Below are 10147 nucleotides of genomic sequence, written 5' to 3' on the forward strand. Positions count from 1 at the left end.
TGTAGATGGACTGGCGACTTAAAACGTGTCTGTAGGTGTAGGAGTTAGTGTGTGAGTGAATGTGTGAGTGTGTGTGTTGCCCTGTGAAGGACTGGCGCCCCCTCCAGGATGTATTCCTGCCTTACGCCCAATAATTCCAGGTAGACTCTGGGCCCACAGAGACCCTGAACTGGATAAGCTCTTACAGATAATGAAATGAAAAAAAAAAAGAAATATATGGCTGTGTTGAAGTAAAAGGCGTGCATCATCTTTTTGGCTGAGCACTAGAAGCTCATAGCTGTCATTTAAACACAACGACGCCAACATAGAATAATAATTTGCATTGGATCAAATTCCAGAGCCCTACATTGCACACAATTGTCCTGTTTATAACTTAGGAGCCATAAATATTTTACATAATTCCTGTGCAGGTTGGTTAGGCTAATAGCTGTGCATCAGCCTCCCTGGACAGAGACATTAAACTCGCACTTATATAAATAAAGAACAGTATGTAGGCTTAGTTAGAAACAAACCGAAACAACCTTCAAATAAACAACAAATAAACCAGTTAAGAAATAAATGTTTAAATAAGCAAGGAATAATACATGTAGGAAGTAAATTAATAAATTAATTTTAAAAATTTAATTAACTAATTTGTTCGCTCAAATGGGTTAAACCGTGCGCACAAATTACCAATTTGATCACTCAAATTCTTTTTTCTTACCCACATCCCCTCCAGGGCTCCATAGTTTGTAACTTGAAAAAAAACTTTTTTTTTATTGGAATATTTAGCAAGAGCGTAGAAACTGCAGAAACTTTTTAAAACTAGAACAAATGTTCAGTGCATGGAACATAATCCGTTCTAACTATAGTGTTCTAAATTTAAATAATCATTTTCTAAAAATGCTGTAACTACACTTTATTGCTTTTTAGTCATAATTTCAACCCAAATAGATCAATAAATAAATAAATAAACAAATAAATAAATAGAATGTGTAGAACAGGTCAAATTTTTTCTGGCGTATAGGCCAATATGTTGTAGCTATAACTGCATTGTTCTAAATATAAAACCAGTGTGCTAACTGAAATGCTCAGAAAATGTGTTCTAGACTGTGTTATCTAGAGTATAGGAAATTGTTCTAACTAAAACTCTATACAGTGCTTACTGATTAGGAGGTATACAATGTTAATGAGGTAACTTGGCTGCTTATAGAATCAGTTGTAAGTAGGACACTACCCTGCTCTAAGTAGGACAACAGCGTCCTATCTAAAATGAGAATTTTAAATTTTGTTTCAAGAGTGTGCACTGTATAGGACTTAAAACTGAATGTTTGCTCCCTAATTTTCACATATTAAAACATTCCGCATATTAAGCATTGTTTGAACCCGAAGGCACACATTGTGCACTACACAGGGAATAGGGCAATATTTGTGATTCAGCCTTGGGCACTAGTTAGTGTGCTGAATACAAATACAGCATGGCTAAAAGTCCATAGTACATCTAGAACATGTGCCCATTGTAATACACAAAATACATACAGGTTACGGTACGTTCTACCTTTGAAGAACAGAGAACGTATAGCCCTGAACGTACGAATTGGAACGCGGCCTGTGTGTAGTGGAACCCAGCTGACGCGTCCGGTGACGCGTCAGCTGATCTTTGAGTCATGTGACGTGTGAAGGCGTTTTCCTCCAATCAGCTTTGAGCACAGAGGCAGCCGACAACAGTGAGCAACTAAAAGTGCGGTGGCTCAAGTTTGTGTGCTCTCTACCCTTTCCTTCTTCTCCTTCTTCAGCAGCTTCGCCATGGCCTGGACAAAATACCAGCTATTTCTGGCGGGTTTAATGCTCACCACAGGCTCCATCAACACTCTCTCTGCAAAGTGAGTTCAGCTGTATACAATTCAACACCCGCTTCAGGGCTGGGGTCCACCCTTTTTGTTTACCTGGAGCTTGGTGTGTTGTTGTTGTTCATGATTTTTTTTTTCAGTGTGACTCTGGTTTGCTGAGGTTGTTACAGACAGCCAGGTCTGTTTACTCACTTGACATGTTCGTAAAGTATATTTCAGGCATATTTATACTTCCTAGAGAAGCTTTTAAGTGGTTGATTTTGTTACTTGTTAGTCCTTTATAGTAATGGCAAGAAATGTTTCTATGTTCCATGAGTTCTTACAGTAACTGGTGCTATATAGAACAATTTGCTAAAGCACAAATATTTAAATCAGCATTTACAGCCTGGGGCGGCACGGTGGTGCAGCAGGTGGTGTCGCAGTCACACAGCTCCAGGGACCTGGAGGTTGTGGGTTCGATTCCCGCTCTGGGTGACTGTCTGTGAGGAGTATGGTGTGTTCTCCCCGTGTCCGCGTGGGTTTCCTCCGGGTGCTCGGGTTTCCTCCCACAGTCCAAAAACACACGTGACTCAAAAGTGTGAGTGAATGTGTGTCTGTGTTGCCCTGTGAAGGACTGGCGCCCCCTCCAGGGTGTAATCCTGCCTTGCGCCCAATGATTCCAGGTAGGCTCTGGACCCACCGCGACCCTGAACTGGATAAGCGCTTACAGAATGAATGAATGTATGAATTTACAGCCGGTTATTATAACCATGAAAAAATGTATTTGTTCCAGCTTTTCCTTTTATTTATTCATATTTACATTCTAAATACTTCTAGATATTAATGTATGCTGTTTAACAGCTGAACTGCTTTCCTGTCACCTCTTACTTTGGAATATTTCACTTTAGAACACAAGCATCCCAACAAAAGAGGAATAAAGCCTAACGAACGTTTGTTCCTACAAAAATAAATAGATAATTTACTTGTAAAGGACATATTAGAAAAATATTAATATTAAGTTCTATCTTTTCATTAGTTCAGCTGTTTAAAATATTTTAAGAGAAACGTTTAAGTGAAAACTACACTTAAAAACCATAATCAGTAACTGCCAAGTAAGTTTAAACCCTAAGCACATTTCTTTTCTTATCAATGGCCAAAAGGTTATAGCTTTCTATATATCCCTTATTTTTAATGTCTGTGTTGTGTGGTTTATGAGTTAGAAGACGTATCATAAGTGAAATAAGCAACTCAACTTCTCTTCAAAACGGCAGCGTTCTACAGAAAGTCTTATACAAGTTCAGAAAACCATGGTTTCTTTTGTCATAAAACTAAGAAACCAATCCTGGTGTATTAACCTGCAGGGAAGTAGTGAGATAAGTGGAGATAGAGGCAGAGGCTAATTGAATTTTCATAGATCTGCACAAACGAAATCACTGTGAAGCTGTAGAGTTCATCTAAGCCACTTTAAAGGTTCAAGGAGATTTTGTTTTCTTGGCAATTACTTCCAAATTAAATTTTGATGAACATAAATGAGATTTTAAGGGGTCTGACTGATGATTGGAAGAGGACTTTAAGCATTTAAATGTTTCAGGCAGAAGGCACGAGATCTTATTTTATTCCTACTGCTCCATGTGAGGCACATTAACTTACATCATTACACGCTGACATATTTAGGCAGTGCTGATCTCATGTTCTCTGTGTCTTTAACTCATGCAGTTGTATGTCAGAGTTTGCTGAATCAATTCAGGAGCTGCTGACAGTGCAGTGTGGTCTTCTTTGATCGAGGGACTCATGTGACCATGACATAAGCAGAATCATACTCTCATGATCTTGAATTTCCCTCTGGGATTAATAAAGTGATCATCGTTAACTGCTGCATCAGATTTCATTCTCTGTTGCTTGGTCCTTCTGACAGCGTGAACAAGTCTGATCAATGACACAGGAAGGAACATTATCTCTGAAGTAGACAGTGGTGGAGGTGATATCTGATGCTGTAATCGTACGAGAACAGTGATCTCGCTGTTACTGGTTGTCAGCTATGACATATTATAGTTGCCACTTGAGTTATATGTATTCACTTTGGAAACATGAAGTATGATGTTTTCAGTGTAGTCAGTAAAAAGGATCTTTCTTACGGAACTGTTGCAGGGGGCTACTTCTGAAGCTGAAGTGAAAGTTCAGGAAACATTGCTGTTGTGGCATTCAGCTGTTGATTAGATTTAACTGATATTTCAAACCCATATTTGATTATTTGACGACATATTCATTGTGCTCCAGAAGAGCAGAGACTATAGGCATCACTGGTCTGCTGTAATTAAATGTCAGTATTAATTCCTTTTTAATGCACCCTCTGTAAATAAGGGTTACATTTCTCTGGTATCAGTTTCTTTTACAAATGCTCTCTATAGGCTTCGGTATCAGATGTGTCTGCATCAGACCAAAACTCCCACAACCTCTTATCCCTATGTACAGACTTTGATCAGATGGAGAACTTGGTCAACTACACTATGCATCCTACTTCTAAGAACAAGACAGTGTGACATAATCTAGAAAATATACTGTATACTGATACCACATGTTAAAGGAATGGGAATGTGATATTCATTTTTTACACAATTATTCAAATATAAATTCAATAATGTTTGTGGATGCATCTACGCTACCTCCTTGTGTACCCCCCCCCCCCCCCCCCCCACACACACACACACACACTTTGGCTGAAACTACTTGTCAATCATGCCTCTGCAGAACGGTACTAAATGAGAGGCTAGACAGTATACAGGGTCATGTCACTTATTAACACTACTCTACCCCTAACAGCCCATAAGGGACAAAAGAATGAGGATGATTAATCACTTGGAGCGCTGATCATTTAGACTGTGGATGAGTGAGGGTTAAAGTCCCCCCTACTGAAATTTCTAAGTGGAAAGAAGTATATTGCTAAGTCAAAGTAACATCATGCTTTGTTTGAGCCTAGAGTTTGATTGTATCAGTGTGTCAGCTTTATCCTGCTGATAGTCACTCATTCCTCTGTTGGTACGCTCTGTTAGTTCATTAATGGGCAGTTTTCTTATTTAGCTTGTTTATGTTCCCTTTTATGTTTTTTTTTTTTTTTTTTTAAACAGGTTCCTTATGCTATTTTACTATTTTAACTTTAAATTATCCAATATTTATTACTTTAAAAAAAATAATATATATATATATATATATATATATATATATATATATATATGTTCAGTTTTATCCTAATTTATATTGATGGACTATTTATATGTCGACTAATGACTACATGGGAAAGTAGATTTAACTAATGAATATCTGGAAACTTTATGAAAAAGCATTATATATTATGACTTAGCTGTTGGGAAAAAAATGATATCACTACACAGGATGTTCATCTCATTTTTGTTTATTTTTTTTAACGTTCTGGCTTCCTGAAATATACCTCAAAGTATATGAATAAGTTATAAGTAATTTATTTTTTCCCCCTGATTATTTAGATCCCCTGGTACTTTACCCAAGTATACAACCTCATATCTTTTTTGAGTGGTTTCTTCAGGCAGTTTAGCTTTAGCATCTTTAGCTTATATGTTTTGTTAGAGGGGCACCAATCAAACGTTAAAGCATCATGATTTATTTTGTTGTATATTTTCTGTTTTCCTCTTTGGTCTACCCACATGCTTTCCTCTTTAGAATTTGTCCATTTGTCTATACTTGACCCATACCATAAAATGGAAAAACTAGCAAATAAAAAAACAAATTACTTTCAATAACATTTTCCTCAACATTCAGTTATTCATTATTTGATTTGGGCGAATAAAAAGTAATTAATTCAAATAATGTAATGCAGTCTGTTTCAGCTGTTAAACAAAAACATACATGTTGTGTCACTTCTGTGATGTGTTTAATCACTACCAAATTAAAATTCTGGATGAACGTCCCTAAATGTGGTGGTTCCATAATGTTTGTCAGGGGATGTGTCTAGAAAGACACAGGTTTGGGTAGAAACAAAACATTAGTGCATTCATTAATGATGCTATTTTCTGTATCTTTCAGATGGGCTGACTTGTTTTCTGCTCGTGGCTGCACAGATAACACTGAACGTCCCTTCTCCCACCCCTTTCTGCAGGTAGTTTTTACTGTTTGGATATTTCTTCTGTCAGTTAGGTCCCTTCTGGACTCTGCTCAGCAGTGAGCTTGACATTTCAGATTCATCAGAATGAACACAGCTGACTCATCTGTGTCCTTTTACTCTCTTTCTGTTCCTTTTTTTTTTATTCTAACTTTTTTTTTTCACACACACACACAACTTGTCTGTCTATTCCCTTTTATCCACTGTCCATTCACTCTTTCTCTCCTCTCCTCTGCTCTGCTCTTCCTTTAGGCTGTGTGCATGTTTTTGGGGGAGCTGAGCTGCCTGGCAGCTTTCTATATCCTTCTCTGTCATGACCGCCGCAGACCTGAGCCCACCGTGGACCCAGGCCAGAGTTTCAGCCCTCTCCTTTTTCTCCCTCCTGCCATCTGTGACATGGCTGGAACCTCAATCATGTATGTTGGTAAGTAGATGGCACCCACGAGATCACAGCAAACACCGTGAGTCATATGTAGTCATGTGTTTATTATTCACAAATCACTGCTGAGTAAATGGTTTCACTTCTTTCTGTTTTATACATCTCACACAATGTATGTTTTATTATGCTATAATGTATATTGTTTTTCACAGCACATTTTACCCATGTTGTTATGTCTGAAAATCAGCAGATTCTTTGGTGAATGAATTTTCTGCCAAAACTAAAACTATATTTGGTTTTGCTTTACTTTTTTTGTTATCCAGTAACATTGCCATTAAAAAAATCAGTAACCACTGTAAAATGAACGGTAAATGTGCTTATTCCTCTGTTGTTGATGCTTCTGATTTCTCACACCCTTCTTTGCCGATATGTGTTTTTCCCCCCTCCATCCCCCTCCATTTTCCAGCTCTGAACATGACTAGTGCCTCCAGTTTCCAGATGCTGCGAGGAGCTGTGATAATCTTTACTGGCCTCTTGTCTGTGGCCTTCTTGGGCCGCCGGCTGTTACCTAGCCAGTGGATTGGGATATTAATCACCATCTTGGGTCTGGTGGTGGTGGGACTTGCAGATTTTGTCAGTGGCAGTGGAGATGAACACAAACTAAGTGACGTTATCACAGGTAACGTTGTGTTTTTTTTAATATATATTATAATAGATTTTAATTTTGTCACACAGCTCCAGGGGCCTGGAGGTTGTGGGTTCGATTCCAGCTCCGGGTGACTGTCTGTGAGGAGTTGGTGTGTTCTCCCCGTGTCCGCGTGGGTTTCCTCCCACAGTCCAAAAACACACGTTGCAGGTGGATTGGCGACTCGAAAGTGTCCGTAGGTGTGAGTGTGTGAGTGAATGTGTGTGTGTGTCTGTGTTGCCCTGTGAAGGACTGGCGTCTCCTCCAGGGTGTATTCCCGCCTTGCGCCCGATGATTCCAGGTAGGCTCTGGACCCTAAAAATTGGATAAGGGTTACAGATAATGGATGGATGGATGGATGGATTTTAATTTTTGTGTTGTAGGATTTTTATCGTGGATTCAAGATATTTTTGAATGTGAAGGTTGTTTTTGATTGTTTGCATTTATTGATACATTGGTCTTTGTTTTGCAGGAGACCTTCTGATTATCATGGCTCAGATCATTGTCTCTGTACAAATGGTGCTGGAGGAGAAGTTTGTTTATAAGCACAATGTTCATCCTTTGAAAGCAGTGGGAACTGAGGGTAACTCTCTTTAATTATCCACTCTTTATTTACTGGCTTAATTTGTTGTATTAAATCATCTTGTTTTCAAAAGTAATTTACTCATGAACTAGCTCTAAGGTCCAGTCTCTTCCTCATTCCTAACACCACGGCAAGTCAGCATGTTTTGTCATAAAAATTGCTTGACAGGATTCTTGTTTTTTGTCTGTCTCAGGATTTTTCGGTTTTGTCATCCTCTCCCTCCTCCTAATCCCAATGTTCTACATCCCGGTGGGCAGTTTCGCCAACAACCCACGGCACGTTTTGGAAGATGCACTGGATGCTTTCTGCCAGATCGGCCACAAGCCACTCATTTTGCTGGCTCTGCTGGGTAATACAGTGAGCATTGCTTTCTTTAATTTTGCTGGCATCAGCGTCACCAAAGAGATTAGCGCTACCACACGGATGGTGCTGGACAGCCTGCGTACGCTGGTCATTTGGGTGGTGAGTTTGGCTCTGGGCTGGGAGACGTTCCATGGCCTGCAGATCCTGGGCTTTATCATCCTGCTTATAGGCACAGCGCTCTATAATGGACTCCATAAACCCTTGATGGCCAAGCTGCCTTGCTGGGCCGGAGAGTACAACGTAGAGACGGGCGACACAGCCGAAAGAGAGCGACTGTTGGAAGAGAACTAAGCTGCAGAATAAAGCAAGTGATGAGCAGTAAACAAAACTGACAGCACAGCTGGACTCTGAACTTTGTGTCATGTGTATTCAGGTATCGTGTCTGGATACCTTGACTCAGCTCTTTGTTCTCTGTCTAGTTGAACAGCGGACTGAAGTGACTGGATAGATGTCGACTCCCTGAACATCCAGCAAACACTTTTGACCTATTTGTTGGTCTATATCAATTTGTCATATTCAGTAATATATTGTTTTCACAGAATCACCCTAGTGACAATACGGGAAAACATGGGTTGAACCTTCTTGAAGCCTTGAAGTATACTTTACTACTCTTCAGGTCTTCCAGCTGTTAAGGAAGAAGGGAAAGCATACACAGTTTAATTTGTTAACAAACATTTGTAGATGGCCAAAGTATTTGATATGCTATGTTCAATACATTTTAATATAATACTGCATTTTGTGCAGTTTTTGCCAATATGTATGCTGCCTATGTTGTATTGTGATTATCAATTGTAAATTTAGTTTTAATTTTGCACAGCTATGAATGGTACTCCATTGACTGGTCTGTGTGTTATACTGTAGTGTTGAATTCTGGGTAATAAAAAGAGGGTAAGCAGTTGATCATAGTCAATATCTGAGTTCTCTGTACTTTGTGTTGATTTATTATAATTTTTTATGTAGTATAAATTGTTTTCATGTATTTGTCCCTAATGAACTGGGCATTTTCAGGACAAAAAGTGTAATGTAATTATAAGTTGAGTAAAAGGTATCTGTTTTAATTAAATAAACTCTTAGATTTTCACTTGTGCATGTGTGTAAATATGAATTGCATGTATGAAGCAGGAGAATGTCCTGAAAGGGAAAGTGGTTATTAGAACATTAAAGAAACTATATAATGACTGCTGTGGTATACGTCTGAAAGGTTGAACACAAACTCAAAGCTTTCTTGTCAACAATTTTGAGGAACCATCATACTTCACATTTTTATTCAAGCACTGTCAATAGCAGTGGAGTTTTTCTCTAATATACTGTCTCTGGAGTCCTCTGGGCCTCTTACATGTTGTTAATTAGTGATCTGCCATTCCCAGCTCTTACTGCAGACAGAACTGCAATCTAATCTACTGCCTCAGAGGGTTGCTCATGTCAGTGACAGTGGCTTAAACATGTCCTCAACTGTGCAGAATATAAAGAATAGTGTCCTCAGTTGTGTTTATTTAAAAAAAAAAAAAAAAAAAAAAATCTTATAATTTTGCTAGTAAATTGGATGTAAAACATATTCACGATTTATCATTATAAAATCATTCTATATAATTATTATAAAACAAATTTGAAGTGCCTGCCTTTAGAACTATCTGAAATATTTGGAAATGATTTTTAAAATATTTGTATATACTGAGTATTAGATGTGCATTTATTACTAATAGCAAACAATGCTGATTTGCCAAACAATGTTTAATATTATGTTGTGTATTTTACACATGGTATCCGGGATCAGACTGAAATGTATATCATTTACTGAGGTCAAGATTAATTTACATTTTGTTTGCTACGCAATTACAACTGCAATTCTTCTAGCACTTTGTAGTTCTAAGGTCAGTACTACAGGGCAGGTATGTTTTGACTGATGGATCATTTTTCAGTGACACTATCCTGATTGTGATAAGCTAGTGTGTGCTGTGATAAAAATGGATCAGACACATCAGGTTTAAATCCCTCATTGTCACTGCAGTACAGGGAATAGTCCACAAACCTGTGTCAACCAATGAAGGATTACAGGACTACCAACACAAACTGTGCAGCAACAGATGACTTAACATCTACAAAGTGGACCAACAAGGTAGGAGTGTCTAACAGAATGGACAGTTAGTGGACACTGTTTAAAAACTCTAGTGGCACTGCTATGTCTGATAGTATAATG

General features: G+C 38.4%; 1 protein-coding gene across 1 annotated transcript; it reads left to right on the forward strand.

The window, feature by feature from the left end:
• Positions 1-1669: 1669 nt before the first annotated feature.
• On the forward strand, positions 1670-9008 carry slc35f6 (solute carrier family 35 member F6). Its single transcript, XM_066677355.1, has 6 exons — positions 1670-1862; positions 5865-5937; positions 6193-6364; positions 6786-6998; positions 7477-7587; positions 7781-9008. The coding sequence occupies exons 1-6, from the start codon at positions 1786-1788 to the stop codon at positions 8239-8241; spliced, it is 1107 nt and encodes a 368-aa protein (XP_066533452.1). The 5' UTR covers positions 1670-1785; the 3' UTR covers positions 8242-9008.
• The last annotated feature ends 1139 nt before the right edge of the window (positions 9009-10147 follow it).

Source organism: Hoplias malabaricus, chromosome 7 (genome assembly GCF_029633855.1).
Source record: "Hoplias malabaricus isolate fHopMal1 chromosome 7, fHopMal1.hap1, whole genome shotgun sequence".
NCBI classification, from domain to species: Eukaryota; Metazoa; Chordata; class Actinopteri; order Characiformes; family Erythrinidae; genus Hoplias; species Hoplias malabaricus.